The 22,737-nt window shown below is 33.5% G+C and overlaps 2 protein-coding genes across 2 annotated transcripts; both read left to right on the top strand.

Moving 5' to 3' along the window:
- Positions 1–4,081: 4,081 nt before the first annotated feature.
- Positions 4,082–15,324, top strand: LOC111420603 (von Willebrand factor-like). The gene is made up of 15 exons (XM_023053621.2): positions 4,082–4,343; positions 4,396–4,728; positions 4,777–4,927; positions 4,980–5,255; positions 5,305–5,591; positions 5,649–5,810; positions 12,651–12,828; positions 12,885–12,973; positions 13,031–13,256; positions 13,312–13,379; positions 13,433–13,779; positions 13,831–13,981; positions 14,039–14,782; positions 14,834–15,074; positions 15,132–15,324. Exons 1-15 carry the CDS (start codon positions 4,242–4,244, stop codon positions 15,254–15,256), a joined length of 3,480 nt encoding a protein of 1,159 aa, XP_022909389.2. The 5' UTR covers positions 4,082–4,241; the 3' UTR covers positions 15,257–15,324.
- A 3,718-nt stretch (positions 15,325–19,042) lies between these two features.
- LOC111422369 (trypsin-7-like) lies at positions 19,043–20,139 on the top strand. Its single transcript, XM_023055573.2, has 3 exons — positions 19,043–19,138; positions 19,194–19,777; positions 19,836–20,139. The coding sequence occupies exons 1-3, from the start codon at positions 19,060–19,062 to the stop codon at positions 19,980–19,982; spliced, it is 810 nt and encodes a 269-aa protein (XP_022911341.2). The 5' UTR covers positions 19,043–19,059; the 3' UTR covers positions 19,983–20,139.
- The last annotated feature ends 2,598 nt before the right edge of the window (positions 20,140–22,737 follow it).

Below are 22,737 nucleotides of genomic sequence, written 5' to 3'. Positions count from 1 at the left end.
TACACCCAAACTCTTCAGCATTACTTCAGAAAAGTTTATAGCTTGGCAAACTATGATAACTCATTAAGAAATTTATGCCAAAGAAACACAGCAACTTTTCTTCTTTCAAGTTTAACGATTTATTCCTTTGGGTGGCGTACAAATTACTTTGAAAGGTAATATCTTTCACACAGTTATCCATCAGTGTTAGAAAATAATATGTATTCCTTCTGGATAATCGTATCAATAACCTGTTTTTCCCGTTTTCTCAGTTTTCTATCAATTTCTGCCTTGTTGTTCTTCTTGGGCCTTTTGCCACGTATTTCTACTACTTCAGTGTCACCTTCCTCATTTTGATTAGTTGGTGTTCTATTTGTTCATCTTCTAGCATAGGTATCTCACTAGCACTAGTAATAACAATGTCATCTTCTATGTCTGTCTGTTCAGAATTATCCAACGGGATATTTTGTAATTCAACACAAACTTTTTCAACCTCAACCTCTTCATCAATCAAAGCTTTGTTTAAGTACCAAAATGTATCTGTATTCGCTTGGTTCATTTTTACGTCAATCTCAATATTGTACCTCTTATTATTCTGACGGTACTTTTATGTTTTTTGGACAACAAAATTCAGCAACACCACTTTTCACTAAACTTCTAACCTCACATCTGGATGAATAAGTTTAAAATATACCTAAAAACCCTACAATGCGGATTGCGTTATTTTTTATACAGATTTCTTCTTGTATAGTAGAAAGTACCGACAGCGCAAAATGAGCCGAATAGATGACTACAGTTTAAAATGAGTGTTTAAAACTACCGGTACTTTAACGTACCGTCGGGACACAAAGGGTTAATACATTGATTTATTAGATTACATAGTGGACCAACTATCAAATTCTTTATATGTTTAATAAATTACGAATGATATCTCGCAATTCGATGTAAGATATTTCTCTAAATCGGAAAAGTGGGCCGACCTACATGTCATCCACAGGATTTACTACCTCTGCAATTAAGCAAATAGTTGATGCTATAAAATACGCATTAAAATCGGTAGGTGTTAGTGAAGTTAATGACGATTTTTATTGTTTACCGGCCTATACACTGTGATGTAAAACAGTCATATTTGCACGCAGAGCTAATAAACAGGAGCAAATGTGATCGTCTATGCTCCAAAACTGATAGCGCTGTCAGGTCTAGGCATAGCACGATAAGATCTGGCTGAGTTTGATTTTGCACTGCTCGTCGTGTGCAAGCTGTGTGAAAACAGTTTATGCCATTCTTCTGTTTTAAATTGATTTTCGCAAGCGTATTATTCAAATTTGCTGTTCGTTAGCAAGAAGACGTTATGCAAGGATGTATTGAAATAAAAAGGTTGAGGGTTACCAGTTGCTAGTGAAAATTTTTAAGCAGTCTAGCCATATACAACACGACAATTAAAAATACTCGAATCTCGACATATTCCTTAAAAACACCTTGTTTCAGGCAAACAATGCTGGTAACAAACAACGTGCAATATGGAAGGTAATAAATCAGTGGCTCAAATAGTAGTCTTGTATCTCTCGACGTTGTGGACATCAAGAAACACTTTGTAGAGGTGGTTGAGGGTATCGTGAATGGTATCCCGTCAATTAACTCTCTTGATCGCTATCTCAAAAACTTAAATGTGACAAATATAAATTCTTTTTTCTTCAGACCAATAACAACAACAGAAATAATAACAACAGTAGATCAAATTAAGAGCAGCGGCACAGCTGACACATATGGCTTAACAAACAATATAATAAAGTCGGTAATAGAACAGTGTGCGGTCTATCTTATTATGTTCAATAAATTTGTCAGCGATGGAATTTTTCCTTCAGAGTTCAAGACAGCGAGAGTCCTCCTATTATATAAGAAGGGTGATAAAAAGGACTATAACAATTAAAGACCTATATCAATTTTACCCATTATCTCCAAGATATTTGAAAGATTAATAGCAAGAAGGTTGGTGGAATACTTTAAGACCAATAAATATTTTGCGACCGGTCAGCACGGGTACCAATCAGGCAAATCGGTAATGACGGCTGTTTCTGAAGTAATTGCCTTTATAACGAAAGCACATGATGAGCAAACTGTGGTTCAGATCGACCTGCTGAACCTCAGCAAGGCATTCGATACCATCAGCCACTCCATTCTCCTGAGTAAACTTCAGTTTTATGGTATTAGAGGTCTACAACTAAATTTAATAAGATCTTATTAGATGGACATACAACAATATGTTGAGTATAATGGTAATAGATCGTGTAGTGTAAAAATCAAACATGGTGTTCCTCAGGACCTCTCCTGTTTATTATATATATTAATGATCTGCCTTGCAACATTATTGAAGAGACATATTTATATACTGATGATATATCCATCGTATTAAAGGACACTACAAAGGATAACTTGATGGCTAAATCACAAGAAGCAATATTGTCCACTCAAGAATGGTTCAGTAATAATCTGCTCAAACTAAACAGTGAAAAAACAGAATATATAGTGTTGGAGATTACTCGACGTGGGAGGGAATCTACAACTGTAAAATTTCTGGATATGCATCTAGACAGCGGAATGACGTGGGCAGTGCACTTGAAGCATCTGAGGACTAGGCTGACTTCTGCTATCTTTACAATACGAAGACTAAAACAAGTAGCCACTCACCAGGCAGCCAGGTTGTCATACTTTGCATCTTTTCACTCGAAGGCGTCGTATGGTGTTCTTTTCTGGGGTAGGGCATCTGATTTCCTGAGGATCTTCCGACTACAGAAGAGGGCATTGCGGGTGCTGTATGGGCTGCGAACAGACGAAAGTTGTAAGAACTACTTTAAATATGAGAATATACTTACCTTACCAAGCATATATATACTTACGGCATTGCTGCATGTTCATGCTAACAGAGACAGTTTTCCCTCCAATGGTGGTACCCATAGCTATCTGACAAGATCACGACACCAATACCAGGTACCGTACCACAGAATTGCATCAACGCAAAAGTATGTGGATTACTGGGGTCCAAAACTGTACAACGAACTACCGCCGTAGCAGACTGCGCTGTCTAGGCAACGGCTTAAGAGGAAAATAAAAGAATATTTGATGGAAAACGTTTTCTATTCGTGCGAGGAATATCTCACGATAGTTCAGTCTCACCATTTTAATGCGTAATGTTTAGTGTGTAATTGCCATGAAATGTATATTTGTATTATTGATATTTCATTTTTATTTCTTGTGTATTCAATGACGTTTTGTAGTAATGGTTTATTACGACAATAAAATATATTAATACGTCTCGTATTAACGAGTATTTTCGATCGTCTTGCTGTATAATATATGAGAATACTGTTTCCGTTTTTCAGCTAATTTTTTACCCATTTCGATCTCTTGCTTTCTTTCTTCTTCTTCACTACTATTGCGATAGCAGTAGCAATTAAATATAAATGATGTTGCCGTATTACATTCATTATAGTTAACAAGTCGCAACTCACTATGAAACTGTTACTAAAATTGACAAGCAAATTTGAACCGTGTGTTCCATCATTTACGTTTCACATTTGCTCGCATGCAAAGATGCTTCAGTTTTGCATCACCATGTATGGGCCCCTTTTCTTTGTGGGATTGCTTGAAGAAATTACTGCCCAAGTTGCCTTCTGTATATTTTTAGAGTTTTTTATATAATTTTTGTCAACTTTTTTATGTTTATTCAACATTTGTTTCGTAACAAGTCGCGGATGTTGCTTATACAGGGATCAATTGAAGTTTATTTCTCAAGTTTCTTATGTCCTTATTGAACTAACCATGAATATATGAGCCATAGAAAACTTTTCGATTATTGAATGATAAAAAAGACTTCAAAGAAAACGCACTTTTTAAAATAAGGTGTTTAATAATATGTTTAAAAGAGCGATTAAAAATTTGTTGGTTGAATAAAATAACATATTATTTAAAAAAGTTTCCTAGAATTCCAATGTTTAAACTTCATTTAATCCAAAATAAATACTTATAAGCCTCGATAACAAAACGAAAGATATATTTTATTTCCTGTGAGACATTCATAGATTAATCCTCGTATTTATTACACCTTAAAGATCCTATTCCAATCTTTTTATCTTATAAATTTCCCGAATGAACGCACAATTACGTTATAAACCAACAAATACCCATCACCTTTATTGAAATAAACACCGAAATTGCACTATATAAACGAGATCACAGATATTCTCGTTTCAGTATCAATCAAAATGCTAGCGAAAACTTTAAAATTAGTTTTTATATTATCAACTATTAATCTTATTGTTAGTGCAATTCAATCTACAAAAACCACTAAAGAATGCGAAAGAAATGTAAGAATATTTCAATCAATAACTTTTTAATTAATTAATTTATTTAAATAAGGAAATTTCGGATTGCGTCGTTTTCGGTGAAATCCACGTAAAAACTTTCGATGGAAACGTTTATAATTTTGAATCAACGTGTGAATACAAATTGGTATCGATTGAATCTGCAAAATTAGACGTTAATTTATTGAGAGATCCAACAGCTTTACAAATTAAATATTCCGGGAATATTTATACATTAACTATATCAGAATCTTTGATTCATTTTACAAAAGATGGATTTGAATACAACATCCCACATAATTTTGATGAATTAATTATTTCAAAACCTGGAAGAATGGTTGTTATCGAACTCAATGATATTGGGATGCGAATTAGATTCGATGGAAATGTAAATAATGTTAATATTTTTAACCCAAATCTAATTCTTTCATTTTAGACGGTTCAAATAGTGCAAGATAACGAAAATTTCGATCATAAAATGATAGGTTTTTGTGGAAACAATGATGGCTGCGCCGATAACGATCTGATAACAGCAGATGGAAATACAACAGACTCCCAAATTTGTTACGCAAATAGTTGGACTTTAGGTAAAAACAATATTAGAATCATTCCTTATTGTTATTAATTAATTTTTTTTAGATCTTTGTAAAACCGAACCTTTCGAAAACGATTGTGGGGATGACGATAATTTAAACGCAGAAGCTTTAAATTATTGCACCGATCTTTTCGCGTTGAAACAATTCTCAGAATGTTGGGATTATTCGGTTGATTTCCGAGATATTTGTATTTCGTTATATTGCGAATGCAAACTTCTTAATCGAAGGGAATGTATGTGCGATATGTTAGATGCCTTTGTTAAAACTTGCAATGTTAACACAAATACAGCTACGGATTGGAGAGATGAAGATTTATGCCGTAAGATAACATTTTCAATCTCATCAAGTTATTTTAATTTACTTTTTAGCAATTAATTGCACAAATATCGATAAAAAATTTTATCCATGTGCCCCAAATGATGGACAAATATCTTGCGGAGATGATAAAATCGAACATTCATCACAACATAGTTGTGAAGAAGGTTGTTATTGCCCACCGGGTATGAAACTTCACGAAGGGAAATGTATTTATGCTGAAGATTGTCCGTGTTATCGAGATGGGAAATGGTACGAACCTGGGTCATCTGTCCCAGATTTGCCTCCTCAAGAATGTAATACATGTGTTTGTGAAAACGGGCAATGGCAATGCACAGAAGTATGTTCTTAGGTTTCAAATTTAATATCAATAAGAATTATTGCTAATTTTTTTTAGAAAATTTGTACTGACGAAGGAGGATGTTGGGGAGATCCTCATTTCACCACTTTCGATGGAAGAAAGTACGATTTTATGGGAAAATGTTCTTATTATGTTGTTAGAGGGAACGGATTTGATATTATATGTGATCATTTTATACGAAGATCGAATGCATTTGTGGTAAGTATGATAACCAAAATATGGTTCTTAATTCAAGTCAAGGCAGACTTAAAACATTAAACTAGTTGTGATTTTCATTTCAATACTGACTTGATTGAGAAAGCTATTATTGAAATTAGTCCGAACCCACAGAAATTTTTTTGTCTTCGTATCACATTTACAACATCGGTTGTTACCACAATGGATGGCCAAAGAGAATGGTTTAAAACCCATCCAGGACAGGAAGAACCAACGCCTGCTCTAACCCTCCATCTACTATGTGTTAGTCAATCGCGGGAGACGAGATACAAGGATCGCAACTGAAAAGAGTGATGGAAAGGGCTAAAGGGCTATATTGAGTTGCTGTTGGTTTTGGGATAAGAGTAAAATGTAGCACGTAGATAACTTCTCGAATGCTGTGGATATAGCGCTATATAGCGGATATATAGGAGTCAATATAGCATATTAAGGGTCTGCAAAGACTCCTCCATTTTTTTTATTAATCTAAAATCAAATTAACTCTGTCACATATTGTCCCACCAGTGTTTTAAATTGGGACATATACAGTGTGTTAATTAATTATCGTACACGACGCCATCTTGCAATGATGGCATTGGTATGCAACCAATATCACAGTATTGGTATTGCAATACGCAAATCGCGTATTATATATTATTAAATTATACTGTGATATATCGTTAAATTTGTAAAAAGCTCTACCAATTTAGCATCAGCAAGTTATTATGTTGCTTATTCCATAGAAAAGAAAGAAAGAATAATACATCTTAATAAAAACGTACAACATCAACTAAAAAAAAGACTTAAATAATTCTAACTATTTTTCGATTTCTCTTGATAAAACCATTAACATCACATCAAATGCTCGGTTGACCATTATTGCGAGATATTCTGATGTCCTTACTATGAGAGAAGAGTTGATAAAGTTAGAATCAGTGCCAATAAGTACATCAGAAAACGAAATATGTATGTAAGCTTGTTATAGAAACGCTCAGTGACTTAAGCATTAATATCTTTAAAATTGTGTCGGTCATGTCATAACAGATGGGGCACAAAATATGGTTGGAAAAGATGTGGGATTCGTGAAATTGTTTATGGAAACTGTTAGAGATCTTATTGTACCATTCTATTGCATTATCCTTCAGGAGGTATTGTGTGCTAAAACAGGATTTTCATAACTGAATAATGTAATGTCTGATGTAACATAAGTTGTTAATTTTATCACTGCTCGACCTCTCCATAAGCGAGAATATAATAAATTCATTATCTGAACAGTTCAGCGAAAGATTTAACCAATTTAGAAGCCTGGAAGAGAACATTAAAATTATTAAATATCCGGATGTAGTTACTTACAATACTTTAGATTTAAATGATTTTCAATATATGATTTCAAATATTCGTTGAGTTAAGCGTGAAGCTTAAAAATTTGGAGCGGAATCGTTTAAATAATGAAGAAGAGTGCAACTACGAACTAGAAATTTTGAATGCTTAGAACAGATTATCTGACAGTAACATTTAGTAACATAAAGAATCTAACAATGGCGTTATTAACAATATATTCTTCAACGTATTACTGTGAGATGTTATTCTTTGGGTTAAATACTGCAAAAAATAAATCTTTTTTTATCTGAAAATTCCAAATACTTATTAAAATTTTTATATATTACACGGCAGCATATTGTTTACTAAGAGTTTTCAAAATTTTGACACGTCCAATTCAAAAGGTTCGCCATCACTGTGTTAGACATACACAGTGTTAATTAATTATCGTACCCGACGCCATCATTGTAAGTATGCAACCAATATCACAGTATTGGTATTGCAATACGCAAATCGCGTATTATATATATACTATTAAATTATACTGTGATATTGGTTGCATACTTGAAATGATGACAGTGATGGCGAACCTTTTGAACTAGACGTGTAAAAATTTTCAAAACTCTTAGTAAACAATATACTAAATTGGTAGAGTTTTTTACAAATTTAACGATGGAATTTGATAGAAATTCATAGTTTTCTTCAAGAGCTCACAATGAGTAGTTTCAAAGTGCTCTGTTGTTTCTGTCGACAATTCCGTACATCTCTGTCCATATATCTTGGAAAGGTCGGCTACTGGTACTTCCGCACTTGTTATCATCCAATCTTTTTTATTTTTTTGATTTTCATTAGGCGGCTGGTAAAATAAAAAAATCACGAAAGATGTAACTTTCTGATCTGCTAAACTAGCTAACCTAACTATGAAACCTAATTAACTAATTAATATAAATTGAATTATGGAATTTCTTGTCTCAATGGAGGTATGTCATTCAAAATCAATTCGCGTGTCACCTCTGACACACGTGTCATAGGTTCGCCATCACTGTCCTAACAGTTGCAAAAGCTTTATTCAAAAACACAATATTACTTACAAACTAATGAAATATTATGTATGGAACGGAATGAAACAATTTTTACATAACGGTATATGGCACATGGTACACAAGGTCTTCGTTCGAAATTCTTTTTTCTGCAGCGAACATCTATGGCATTTTCTACGAGAAGTTCCCTCTACCGGCAGATGATCGCCGACGTTTAGAAGGTATCTTGCTGTAGCAGAAGGTCGTCCTAATCCTCTCTTTCTAACAACCTTTGCGTTTTCTCTGCCTTTTCCAATCAATTCATAATCAGCAATAGCTTGAGGGCATTCTGAAGATATTTTTTCTATCGCTTGAATTTGATGTTCTGTGTTATAGACGAACCTGTCTGTGTACCTCGGTCGTAAGCGACCTCAACATAGTTTCAGAGAAAACGTGATTGAGGCGAGTTCATTTGCCCATCGAAAACTATTTTCAACTTAATTTTCAACTTATTTCGGCTTAATTTCAAGCAAAGCGTGGTTGAGCCGGGTTCATTTACTACCGAGGCGCGACAAATTTTGTTGTTCAATTCAATATCAAGCGTAACGCCTTAACCGCACGCGACCTCGGCTTAACCACATGAAATCATTCATTCTTCATCTGAAGTTAATGCAATATGTGTTGTACGATGCCATACCGATGTGGTATCAACTACTAAACCTCAGTCGCAAACGACCTCGGCTTAAACAGTCATGGTCGTGCAATTTCCATTTAAAGTTAAGTGGACATCGCTTCTAGTCGAGATTCTGCAATATTTTGTATTTATCCAATAATATATAGTTATAATATCAATTGTAGCGCTTCGGCCGCAAATGACATCGCCTTAATTAGATAATGTCACAAATTTTCCGCTCTTATTTAGTCAAGGTTGTTTATGACCAGGGCGCTGGTAATTGTACAGTCTCGGCTACAAGCGACCTCATATAGCTTCACTCATATCATCACTCAGAGCCCATCACTCATATAGCTTCAAAGAAAATTTTTCTCCTATCACGGATAGTGGGGGAAGCGGTATTCATGACATCGCTTGAACTTCGGGCTTATAATTAGTTATAAGATAATGTGTTGGAATGGGAAGATAATGATGGGTGTATATATAGTCACATTATCCGATATATTTTGAAGATTTAGACCACCATAAGTTGGCATTGGTCGACTTATGGACGTATAAATCCAGAGGGTTATCTTAGTTATATTCTTCTCGGTAGCCTTCGTGTACTGGCTCAAAGTAACGTATTTACAATATTTTCTAGGTCATTTAGTCCAAGCACTTAGCATTGTTATCAGCCTGAGTAGAGTTGTGGGGAGCATTGGTAATCCGGAACATTCAACTAATACTCCATTAGATGTAAAGACAAAGAACAACAAAGATCATAGAGGCAAAGAATATAGAGACAACATAACGCAAAGAGATGATGCTTATATATAATATACGAAACGACAAACATGCCTAAGGGAAGAAATCTATAAAGAAGCACACAAGAAAGCGGACAAGGTCTGTAGGAGAAGTAAAAGACAACATGAAGATAAATGAACTACTAACTATGGAGATGCAATAGTGAGTAGTAGAAATTAAAGTAGGATTAGAAGTACTTACGCGATGGTTAAGAATCTTTACGAAATTGGACTCGATAAAATATAGAGCTCAAATAAGTGTAGAAAGAGGATCAAGTGGTTATAAGAGAAAATACGAAAGGTCAGAACACGTAAACGTTCGTAATATAAAAGTGCTGCAGACAGCCTAGATACATAAACAACGCATACTAAAGCGGTACACAAAGAGTAATATGAATACATACAGTGAAGGAAGCGCTGATGAAACGAAAATGTAAAGAATAAAAATATAGAAAATAAAGGCGTTTTACTGGTTATGTAACAAAAGAGGCAACAGGTGATATATTAAACGAAAGCCAAGAATAAAATGATGGATTTTGGATTTGTCTGGTCTCCTTTCTTGCTGCAAAATGTTTCGTCCCTTTCCAGTCTGTGTTCCGTCTGTTTCTTCTTTTACAAACCTTTTTCCATCCTTACGGCATTCTAGCCGGTCTCCATCTTATCTCTCTGTTCAATATCTTTCTTCTAATTTCAGAATTATTATGGCTTTCCTTCTTGCTACAAAGTCTCATTTTCTCTCTGTTCAGTCTAATTTTTCCAATATAAGCCTCTTTCCAGTCTTCCAGCATTTATTCAGTCTCTCTCTTCCCACTCCAGTCTTTGTACAGTATTTTTCTTCTATTACCAGAATTCTTCCGGCCTCCCTCCTTTCTGCAACGATTCCTTTCCTCTTTCCGGTTTCTATCCAGTTTCTTTCTTTTAACACAAGCCTCTTTCCAGTCTTCTATCATTCTGTCCAGTCTCTTTCATCTATTACAAACCTCGTAAAGTCTTCCAGCATTCTGCCCACTATTCATCTTCTTTATCCAGTCTTTGTAAAAATGTTGGTAATAACAGAAATAGACTATCTTACCTCTATTACTAGAATTTTTCTGATCTCCGTTCTTTCTCCAAAGTCCCCATTTCCTATTTCCAGTCTCTGTTCAGTCTGTTTCTTCTATTACATGTCTCTTTCTAGTCTTACGGCATTCTGTCCAGTTGCCATCTTCAAATTACAGTCTCTGTTCAGCCTCTTTCTTTTAATGTTAGAATTTTTCTGGTCTCCCTCCTTTCTGCCCATTAATCCTCGTCCGATTAATCTTTTTCCAATCTTCCCGTATTCCGCTCAGTTTCTTTCTTGTCTATCCAATCTCTTTATTCTATTATAAACTTCTTTATGATATTCCGGAATTCTGCTAAGTATTCTTCTTCACTTTCCAGTCTCTGTACAGTTTCTTTCTTCTATTACCAGGATTTTTCTGGTCTCCCTTCTTTTTATAGAGTCCCCACTTTTTTCCAATCTCTATTCAGCTTCTTTTTTCTATTACCAGAATACTTGTGCTCTTCCTCATTTTTGCAATATCGCATTTTCTTTTTCCAGTCTTCTTTCTTTCTCCTTAATCCCTTTCTGTTATCTAGAGTCTCTTTCAAGCTCCCCATGTTTGTAAAGTCTCATTTTCCTCGTTTCATTCTCTTGCCAATTTTTCAACATTCTCTAGATCATTCTTCTGGAAGAAAGAGACTATTTTCTTCTAGTATAAACTTCTTTAAAATCTTTCAGCATCTTCGTTCAGTGTCTTTCTTTTATTACTAGGATATTTTGGCTTCCTTTTTTTCTGAAAAGTCCTCTCCTCCTATTTCCCGACTCTGTTTAGTCTCATTCTTTTATTATAAATCTCCTTCTGAGTTTTCCAGCCTAATAGTGATATTAAAAAAATTAAAGTAGTATTGAAGTACTTAAAAAAGAGTAATATGAATACATATAGTGAAGGAAGCGTTGATAAAACAAAAATGTAAAGAATAAAAATATAGAAAACGAATACGTTATACTGGTTATGTAACAAAAGAGGCAACAGGTGATATATTAAATGAAAGCCAAGAATAAAATGATGGATTTTGGATTTGTCTGGTCTCCTTTCTTTCTGTAAAGTGTTTCTTCTCTTTCCAGTCTCTGTTCAGTCTGTTTCTTCTTTTACAAACCTTTTTCCAGCCTTACGGCATTCTAGCCAGTCTCCATCTTATCTCTCCTATCTCTGTTCAATATCTTTCTTCTAGTTTCAGGATTATTGTGGTTTTCCTTCTTGCTACAAAGTCTCCTTTTCCCTCTGTTCAGTCTATTTCTTCTAATACAATCCTCTTTCCGGTTTCTATCCAGTTTCTTTTTTTTAACGCAAGCCTCTTTCCAGTCTTCTATCATTCTGTCCAATCTTTTTGTTCCCTCTCCAGTCTCTTTCATCTATAACAAACCTCGTAAAGTCTTCATTCTGCCCACTATTCATCTTCTTTATCCAATGTTTGTAAAAATGTTGGTAATAGCAGAAATAGACTATCTTACCTCTATTACTAGAATTTTTCTGATCTCCGCTCTTTCTCCAAAGTCCCCATTTCCTCTTTCCAGTCTCTGTTCAGTCTGTTTCTTCTATTACATGTCTCTTTCCAGTCTTACGGCATTCTGTCCAGTTGCCATCTTCAAATTACAATCTCTGTGCAGCCTCTTTCTTTTAATGTCAGAATTTTTTTGGTCTCCCTTCTTTCTGCCGATTAATCTTCGTCCGATTAATCTTTTTCCAATCTTCCCGTATTCCGGTCAGTCTCTTTCTTCTCTATCCAGTCTCTTTATTCTATTACAAGCGTCTCTTTATGGTCTTCCCGAATTCTGCTAAGTATTCTTCTTCACTTTCCAGTCTCTGTACAGTTTCTTTCTTCTATTACCAGGATTTTTCTGGTAATTCTAGTATTAGAAGCCTCCTTCTTTCCGCCAGTCTCTTTAATCGATTTCAAGACTCGTTAAACTTTCATTTCTTTCTTAACAATCCCATGATAAATCAAAAGACAATTTATTTATTTTCAGAAAGATTATGAGTCTGCTTTACCATCACATTGCGCCAGAGTTATTATTGAGGTAGAAAATAATATCATCTCATTAGAACAAAACCACGTTGTCAGAATTAACGATCAACAAATCAGTTGGCTCCCACACTCAGTTTCCGGAATACAAATATCCAGACCAAGCAGTCAATTTACACAAGGTATAAAATTATTTCTGTTTACATTATTAATCTTAATTTTGTTTAATTCTTAATAGTAACATTAAGAAATCATGTTGGCATCTCGTGGAGCGGCTATGACAGAATCACCGTTAGCGTTCCAACAACAATGAGGGGTCATATTTATGTAACTATTTTAAAATCAATGTTTTAATAATTTATTATAAAAAAAATGAAATTTTAGGGTCTCTTTGGAACATATAACAAAGATCAATCAGACGATTTTACATTACCAAATGGCACAATCGTCAACGATGCAAACACATTCGGGCATTCTTGGGTTGTCCCGGGAAGTTGTGGTTCTGAAAATGTAAATACAGACCCCGTCCCGCATCCTTGTGATGTTAACCCTGCCATGAAACCAATTTCAGAAAAAAATTGTGCTGTTTTAAAGAGTCCCTTATTCGAAGGTAAATTAAATTATATCTGTATTATTTTTTACAACTAAATGAGTATTAATTTAAGGATGTTCCGATGATGTTGAGTCGTCTTACGAAGAGTGCGTTTTCGATGGGTGTATGTGCCCTGATGATGTAAATATCATCATATACTTAATAGTTGTTATTTTAAGAAAAATATTTTGTAGAGTCCAAGTTGTCTTTGTGATTTTTATGCCCAACAAGGTGAGATGTGCGCCGCTAGAGGAATTTTGATTGATTGGCGTGAAGAAATCCCTGAATGCGGCATTCAATGTCCTTCGGGACAAAAATACCAAATTTGTGGTAATTCTTGCACGAGGGGTTGCGATGATATTTCAGCTAATCCAACTTGTACATCTCGATGTATCGACGGGTGTAATTGCCCACCGGGGCAAACTTTGGATAATAATGATCAATGTATTCAAATAGCTGAGTGCCCGTGTGTTTTGGATAATACGAGATATCCGGCTAATTTTACTTTTATTGAAACCAGCGATGATAAAAATAACAAACAGTAAGAATTTTTAATTAATAACCAAAAGATATTTTTAATTTTTGTGATTAGTGTTTGCGAAAATGCTTTATGGACGATTACACCAGCTACTGATGAAGATTTAATCGATTATCCAAGTCTTGAGGATTTTGAAAATAAGTGTTACCGCGAAGATTTTCTTGTATTTTCAGGGTGCAAACGAATAAATGAAGTAAATTGTTGGGTAAAATTTAATTTTTAATTATCTTGCTTTAATTATAATACAAGATTTATTTTTTAGAATATCCATTTAAATGAACGCCCTAACTTTGATGGTTGCCAATCTGGTTGCGAATGTATGCAGGGATACATCATGGACACAGAACTAAATAAATGCGTAAAACCAGAAGATTGCCCATGTCTCCATCAAGGTATTAGCCACCCAGATGATGCAATCATCAACAACAGAAACGAAAGATGCGTTTGTGTTTATGGCCATTGGGAATGTTCCCCACAATCGGATCATTGGGAAAAATGTAGCGTTTGGGGAAACATCCACGTTCGAAGTTTCGACGAAACCTTTTACACCTTCACCGGGTTTTGCGAATACACCATATTCGAGCATAACTTTGAAGATAGCGGAGTTATTAGAGTTACCATTATGGCCGGTAGTTGCCCATCTGGTTCTTGCATCCAACGTTTATCCATTTTATTCAGATCAAATTCTGGTCACACAGAGAACGTTTTCTTCACTCAAAACGATTTCTTTTCAAGCACCAATTTAACCCAATTAAACATAACCGATATGGGTCTTTCAACTTTCATTGATGTGCTTGATTTTGATGTTAGGATTGTTTGGAATAGAGATGGATGGGTTCATATCCACCTTTCTCAAGAGTGGTTATCAAAGGAGCATTTTGGTTTATGTGGAAAATACGATAACGATCCAAGTAATGATTTAAAAATTCTTGGAATCGAAACTCCCTCTGAGTTTGTTGATTTTAACACGAATGATAGAACTTGCGGAAAATCAACAGAATTAACAGTAACTTTCTCTAAACCTTCTTTACATTCTAATTAATGGATTTAATTTCAGCCTATTAATGGAATGTTTCCAGAGCATCAATGCAACATTCTTTACACCAACATTTTCAGAGAATGCAGATTCTTAAAACCAGTTGATGATTACTTTAATAGATGCATAATCGATGCTAAATCACAACTAAGTTTACCTGAATCGGAAAGAAGTGATTATTATTGCCAATCTATCGGTGCTTATGCCCAAGAATGCAACGATGTGGGAGTTGTGGTTAATTGGAGAAGTGACTCAATTTGTCGTAAGAAATAATTTCTTTTACCAATCCAAAATTATTTTCACTCTTTTCATTTTGTAGCTAATTCTTGCCCATTAGATAAAGATTATTATCCATGTAAAGTTATATGCACTGAACAGAGTTGTGAAGAGAATGGAATGTGCTTTGAAGGGTGTGGACCAATAAAGTGTACCGATGATGATTAAATATAAAATTAATAAAGTTAATTTGATAATTGTATTCAATATTGATAATAAAAACAAAGTTATATGAGTTTTAAAATATTATTCCAATAAAAATATAGGCATTGAAAATAATTTAGAGCTTTTTCTTAGCTCCTGTTGACTGATGAAGTCCATCATAACGGTGCATATCATTTTGTAAGTATTGGGAAACTCACGATATATCACAAGCCTCTTTCCAGTCTTCTATCATTCTGTCCAGTCTCTTTCATCTACTACAAACCTCTTGAAGTCTTCCAGCATTCTGCCCACTATTCATCTTCTTTATCCAGTCTTTGTAAAAATGTTGGTAATAGCAGAAAGAGACTATCTTACCTCTATTACTAGAATTTTTCTGATCTCCGTTCTTTCTCCAAAGTCCCCATTTCCTCTTTCCAGTCTGTTTCTTCTATTACATGTCTCTTTCCAGTCTTACGGCATTCTATCCAGTTGCCATCTTCAAATTACAATCTTTGTTCAGGCCCTTTCTTTTAATGTCAGAATTTTCTGGTCTCCCTTCTTTCTGCCCATTAATCTTCGTCCGATTAATCTTTTTCCAATCTTCCCGTATTCCGCTCAGTTTCTTTCTTGTCTATCCAGTCTCTTTATTCTATTACAAACTTCTTTATGATATTCCGGAATTCTGCTAAGTATTCTTCTTCACTTTCCAGTCTCTGTACAGTTTCTTTCTTCTATTACCAGGATTTTTCTGGTCTCCCTTCTTTTTATAGTCTCCCCTTTTTTTCCAATCTCTATTAAGTCTATTTCTTCTATTACCAGAATACTTGTGCTCTTCCTCATTTTGCAATGTCTCATTTTCTTTTTCCAGTCTTCTTTCTTTCTCCTTAATCCCTTTCTGTTGTCTAGAGTCTCTTTCAAGCTCCCCATGTTTGTAAAGTCTCATTTTCCTCGTTTCATTCTCTTGCTAATTTTTCAACATTCTCTAGATCATTCTTCTGGAAGAAAGTGTAATATCTTAAAAGAAGGGTTAATAAATAAGGAATTCGATGTAATGTGAAGATTTATATTGGAAGATACAACGTTGGTAAGACTACGTTACTCACAACAGCTTCAATCGGTGAAAACAAGGCTTGGAGTAAATCTCTTGTTTCTTCTAAAAAAATTGAGATATTTTCATGTGTTATATCTTAAAAGAAAGTTTGAATAATAAGGATTTGAATGTGATATAACTTGTTTTAATGCAGTGTACACGACATTTTTCATCGAGTGAATTGATAGAGTTTCTAATATTTAACATCAAACTTGGACAAGCTTGAACTATTTTGTTTATATCATATGGAGGGATTGAGATATTTTGATGCGTGATATCTTAAACGAAAGCTTAATTCACAAGGATTTCAACGTGATATGTCATTTTACATTCGGATGTGTAGAACGGTTGTATTGGGAAATTCAAGATATATCAATGTGTAATGTCTTAAAAGAACGCTTAATTTATAAGGAAATCGATGTAATGTGAAGATTTATATTGGAAGACTCAACGTTGGTAAGACTACGTTAGTCACAACAGCTTCAATCGGTGAAAACTAGGCTTGGAGTAAATTTCTTGTCTCTTCTAGAAAAATTGAGATATTTTCATGTGTTATATCTTAAAAGAAAGTTTGAATAATAAGTATTTGAATGTGATGTAACTTGCTTTAATGCAGTTTACACAACATTTTTCATCGAGTAAATTAATAGAGTTTCTAACATTTAACATCAAGCTTGAACAAGCTTGAACTATTTTGTTTATATCATATGGAGGGATTGAGATATTTTGATGAGTGATATCTTAAACGAAAGCTTAATTCATAAGGATTTCAACGTGATATGTCATTTTACATTCGGATATGTAGAGCGGTTGTAATCAAAGTTTTCATAACAGCTAAAAATGAGGAAAGCGTAATAAATGCATATCATTTTGTAAGTATTGGGAAATTCAAGATATATCAATGTGTAATGTCTTAAAAGAACGCTTAATTTATAAGGAAATCGATGTAATGTGAAGATTTATATTGGAAGACTTAACGTTGGTAAGACTACGTTACTCACAACAGCTTCAATCGGTGAAAACTAGGCTTGGAGTAAATCTGTTGTCTCTTCTAGAAAAATTGAGATATCTTCATGTGTTATATCTTAAAAGAAAGTTTGAATAATAAGGATTTGAATGTGATATAACTTGCTTTAATGCAGTGTACACAACATTTTTCATCGAGTGAATTGATAGAGTTTCTAATATTTAACATCAAGCTTGGACAAGCTTGAACTATTTTGTTTATATCATATGGAGGGATTGAGATATTTTGATGCGTGATATCTTAAACGAAAGCTTAATTCATAAGGATTTCAACGTGATATGTCATTTTACATTCGGATATGTAGAACGGTTGTAATCAAAGATTTGGTTATACCAAAAAATGAGGAAAGCGTAATAAATGCATATCATTTTGTAAGTATTGGGAAATTCAAGATATATCAATGTGTAATGTCTTAAAAGAACGCTTAATTTATAAGGAAATCGATGTAATATGAAGATTTATATTGGAAGACTCAACGTTGGTAAGACTGCGTTACTCACAACAGTTTCAATCGGTGAAAACTAGGCTTGGAGTAAATCTCTTGTCTCTTCTAAAAAAATGGAGATATTTTCATGTGTTATATCTTAAAAGAAAGTTTGAATAATAAGGATTTGAATGTGATATAACTTGCTTTAATGAAGTGTACGCAACATTTTTCATCGAGTGAATTGATAGAGTATCTAATATTTAACATCAAGCTTGGACAAGCTTGAACTATTTTGTTTATATCATATGGAGGGATTGAGATATTTTGATGCGTGATATCTTAAACGAAAGCTTAATTCATAAGGATTTCAACGTGATATGTCATTTTACATTCGGATATGTAGAACGGTTGTAATCCAAGTTTTGGTTATACCTAAAAATGAGGAAAGCGTAATAAATGCATATCATTTTGTAAGTATTGGGAAATTCAAGATATATCAATGTGTAATGTCTTAAAAGAACGCTTAATTTATAAGGAAATCGATGTAATGTGAAGATTTATATTGGAAGACTCAACGTTGGTAAGACTATGTTACTCACAACAGCTTCAATCGGTGAAAACTAGGCTTGGAGTAAATCTCTTGTCTCTTCTAGAAAAATTGAGATATTTTCATGTGTTATATCTTAAAAGAAAGTTTGAGTAATAAGGATTTGAATGTGATATAACTTGCTTTAATGCAGTGTACACGACATTTTTCATCGAGTGAATTGATAGAGTTTCTAATATTTAACATCAAGCTTGAACTATTTTGTTTATATCATATGGAGGGATTGAGATGTTTTGATGCGTGATATCTTAAACGAAAGCTTAATTCATAAGGATTTCAACGTGATATGTCATTTTACATTTGAATATGTACAAAAACTGTAATCAAAAAAACTTTTGTTGAGTTGTTTTTTCCCCTTAAAATGGAAATCTGATTGTAACCGATTTTTTTGTTTAAATTTGCAATTGCTTATCTCTTACTGAGTAATTTTGTTTCAATACGTTTATTTTAATCAGTTATTAATCTATTAAGATCAAGTATTGTGAAAATCAATACAAACAAAACAAATCACAGCATTATATATAAAAATAACAAAATAAAAATTTCTAAATTTCCAGATAAAATTACAACAATCTCCCATCATAATAAAAGAATAAGTTCAAAACCCCCTATTTCAAGTGATAAAATTATCAAATCTCTCTCTCAATTCCTCATATAAAAACCAATCCAACTCCAAATGAAATCAAATCGAAAAACAATTCTAAGCAAAATGTTTAAAATCGTGGTTTTCTCCTGCTTTCTTCTCTCCATATCTGGTAATTAACTAAATAATTATTTTTTTACAAATTTAATTAAAACATAATTTCTCAGCTCTCCAAAAAGATACTTTACCTCGTAAAGTACCTTCTCTCGATGGAAGAATCATCGGTGGGGAATCAGTAGACATCAAAAACTACCCTTATCAACTTTCCCTTCAATATTTGGGTAGCCACATTTGTGGTGCTTCTATCATTTCCGCAAAATGGGCGGTAACTGCTGCTCATTGCACTGACGGATCTTCAGCATTATTATTGAGTGTTCGAGCTGGTTCTTCAATTCGTGGATCCGGTGGTCAAGTGATTTCGGTTAAAAAAATCCATCAAAATCCCCAATACGATTCATCAACGATTGATTACGACATAAGTTTATTAGAATTGAGTTCTAATCTTAAATTTGAAGCTGGTGTTAATGTCGTGGGTCTTCCAAAGGTTAATCAACAACTTCCGGTTGGGAAATTATCGGTGGTGAGTGGATGGGGAACTCTTAAGGAAGGCGGAAGTACTTCGTCGCAATTACAAGCTGTTCGAGTTACGGTTGTTAGTAATGAAGAGTGTAATGCTGCTTATGGGGGTAGATCGATTACTGATAGGATGATGTGTGCTGGGGAAAAAGTTGGTGGAAAAGATGCTTGTCAAGTAAGATTTTTATATTAATTTTTTTTTCCTTATTTAAATTAATTTTTTGTTTTTTTAGGGTGATAGTGGTGGTCCTTTAGTTGTTGATGGGGAATTAATCGGGATTGTTTCTTGGGGATATGGATGCGCACGTCCATCTTATCCCGGTGTTTACGCAAGCGTACCAAATTTACGCGAATTTATTTCAAAAGTATCTGGAATTTAAAAGAACATTAAACTCCGAATTAACGTTTTAATGAATTAAGTAGAATAGTTTATAAGTTAAAAAGAAAATCAAGAAACATTGTTACGTTGACTTTGTATCAATCTGTATTGCTTATTTTAGTTGTATATTTAGTTGTTATAGTAGAATAAATTTAGAAACAAAATTAACTATTTCTATGATTCCTCCTCTTGTTGGTCAAGTTGATTTCTTAGGAAGTACTTTGTAAGGTTTGTTGCTAAATGAAACAGATTATTTTGCCGCCGAAACTGTTAAATTGACACTTTTGGATCAGTACATAGCCTTTTAAAAAAAAATTAAAATGATTTTAATATCAAGCGAGACGGATCTGTGAGGTTGCGCTACACAATTCCTCTTCTTCGGGTGCCTATTTGTTTCGAATATTGCCGATCATTCTGGATATGATAACTTTATTCACAGCTGCTCTGCATAATTCCGTGATAGTTTTTGAAAACCATGCCTTAAGGCGTAATATCAGTGTAGAGGCCTATTTTCAAAGGTTATCTTTGGGATTTTTTTCAACTGGGAATATTAAGGTAAAAAGACAGATGACGTAGGCTTATTGTATACATCTTAAAAGCTATATTCATGAATTTCGTTAAATGTTTTTTTAATAGTCGTCGTATAACAGATTAAATCAAGGTTTGTTGGTTTTTGGCGCTCCTCTGCGCGACATAGAGAAGCCGCAAATCATAACCTAGAATAGAACACGAAAGTTCTTTTCAAAGTTTAGGTCAAAATCTAAAGAAAAGCGTAGCGGTTTGTAAAGAAATTAATTTTTGTAAATATGGCATATCTTTAAAGATTACGAAGTGATATTCACGTAAAAATTTCGACGAAAATTGTTTATAAAAACTGAAATAAATAATATTTCGAAAAAACCCTGCGCTTTTCCTTAGATAATTTGCATATAAATTAAAAAAATGAGTTTCCATAGGATTTTACCATTAGTCAGCTATTCCAGCACCATAAAGTTGACCCTCAATGTTGGTATTTTCCTCTTCTCGCAGTTTTCTGACCGTTGTTAAGGATTGTCGCGCCTCTCTCGCTTTATTGGTCAGCGAACGCTCGGAGTATTTAAACATAACAAAATAATTGAACAAATCAAGCGAATGACAAACTGCGTAATAAATGTTTAAAAATCCGGTGATTTGGTGAATTAGAGCAGCATTGTCAACCCTACCAATTTATTTACCCAATTTTATTTACCCTACCGATATTCGACTTAACCTACTGATTTTCAAAACTTCGATTATTACGCATCTAAGAGCAAAAGTGCAAGAGAACAACATTGTTAACAATAAAATTTGCTACAACTTTTGTTCCAAAAGTATTTTTATAACATGCTTCGTTTCCCGAATGTTACCATTAAGAACTTGTAAAACAACGAAATTCGTAAAATTTTCATATTTTCCTACTTCTGAAAGTATTTATGCATCTGACAGCAGAAGTGCAAGAGAACAATATTGTTAAAAATAAAATTTGCTACAACTTTTGTTCTAAAAGTATTTTTATAACATGCTTCTTTCCCGAATGTTACCATTAAGAACTTGTAAAACAACGAAATTCGTAAAATTTTCATATTTTCCTACTTCTGTAAGTATCTATGCATCTGACAGCAAAAGTGCAAGAGAACAATATTGTAAAAAATAATATTTGCTACAACTTTTGTTCTAAAAGTTTTTTTATAACATGCTTCGTTTCCCGAATGTTACCATTAAGAACTTGTAAAACAACGAAATTCGTAGAATTTTCATATTTTCCTACTTCTGAAAGTATTTATGCATCTGAGAGCAAAATTGCAAGAGAACAACATTGTTAACAATAAAATTTGCTACAACTTTTGTTCTAAAAGCTTTTTATAACATGTTTCGTTTCCCGAACGTTACCATTAAGAACTTGTAAAACAACGAAATTCGTAAAATTTTCATATTTTCGTACTTCTGTCAGTATCTATGCATCTGACAGCAAAAGTGCAAGAGAACAATATTGTTAACAATAAAGTTTGCTACAACTTTTGTTCTAAAAGTTTTTTTATAACATGCTTCGTTTCCCGAATGTTACTATTAAGAACTTGTAAAACAACGAAATTCGTAAAATTTTCATATTTTCCTACTTCTGTAAGTATCTATGCATCTGACAGCAAAAGTGCAAGAGAACAATATTGTTAACAATAAAATTTGCTACAACTTTAGTTCTAAAAGATTTTTTATAGCAAGCTTCGTTTCCCGAATGTTACCATTAACAACTTGTAAAACAACGAAATTTGTAAAATTTTCATATTTTCCTACTTCTGTAAGTATCTATGCATCTGACAGCAAAAGTGCAAGAGAACAATATTGTTAACAATAAAATTTGCTACAACTTTAGTTCTAAAAGATTTTTTATAACATGCTTCGTTTCCCGAATGTTACCATTAAGAACTAGTAAAACAACGAAATTCGTAAAATTTTAATATTTTCGTACTTCTGTCAGTATCTATGCATCTGACTACAAAAGTGCAAGAGAACAATATTGTTAACAATAAAATTTGCTACAACTTTTGTTCTAAAAGCTTTTTATAACATGTTTCGTTTCCCGAACGTTACCATTAAGAACTTGTAAAACAACGAAATTCGTAAAATTTTCATATTTTTGTACTTCTGTCAGTATCTATGCATCTGACAGCAAAAGTGCAAGAGAACAATATTGTTAAGAATAAAACTTGCTACAACTTTTGTTCTAAAAGTTTCTTTTA

Source organism: Onthophagus taurus, chromosome 3 (genome assembly GCF_036711975.1).
Source record: "Onthophagus taurus isolate NC chromosome 3, IU_Otau_3.0, whole genome shotgun sequence".
NCBI lineage: Eukaryota > Metazoa > Arthropoda > Insecta > Coleoptera > Scarabaeidae > Onthophagus > Onthophagus taurus.
Note: the sequence above shows the minus strand (reverse complement) of the source record. Positions and strands in the feature narration are given on the sequence as shown.

Bases quoted from the DNA above. Each gene is read 5' to 3' on its own strand.
- LOC111420603 (XM_023053621.2), top strand. From the start codon at position 4,242: ATGCTAGCGAAAACTTTAAAATTAGTTTTTATATTATCAACTATTAAT. The intron at 12,829-12,884 runs GTATAAAATTAT...AATTCTTAATAG, and splicing joins AAGCAGTCAATTTACACAAG to TAACATTAAGAAATCATGTT. The intron at 15,075-15,131 runs GTAAGAAATAAT...TTCATTTTGTAG, and splicing joins GAGAAGTGACTCAATTTGTC to CTAATTCTTGCCCATTAGAT.
- LOC111422369 (XM_023055573.2), top strand. From the start codon at position 19,060: ATGAAATCAAATCGAAAAACAATTCTAAGCAAAATGTTTAAAATCGTG. The intron at 19,139-19,193 runs GTAATTAACTAA...ATAATTTCTCAG, and splicing joins CTTTCTTCTCTCCATATCTG to CTCTCCAAAAAGATACTTTA. The intron at 19,778-19,835 runs GTAAGATTTTTA...TTGTTTTTTTAG, and splicing joins GTGGAAAAGATGCTTGTCAA to GGTGATAGTGGTGGTCCTTT.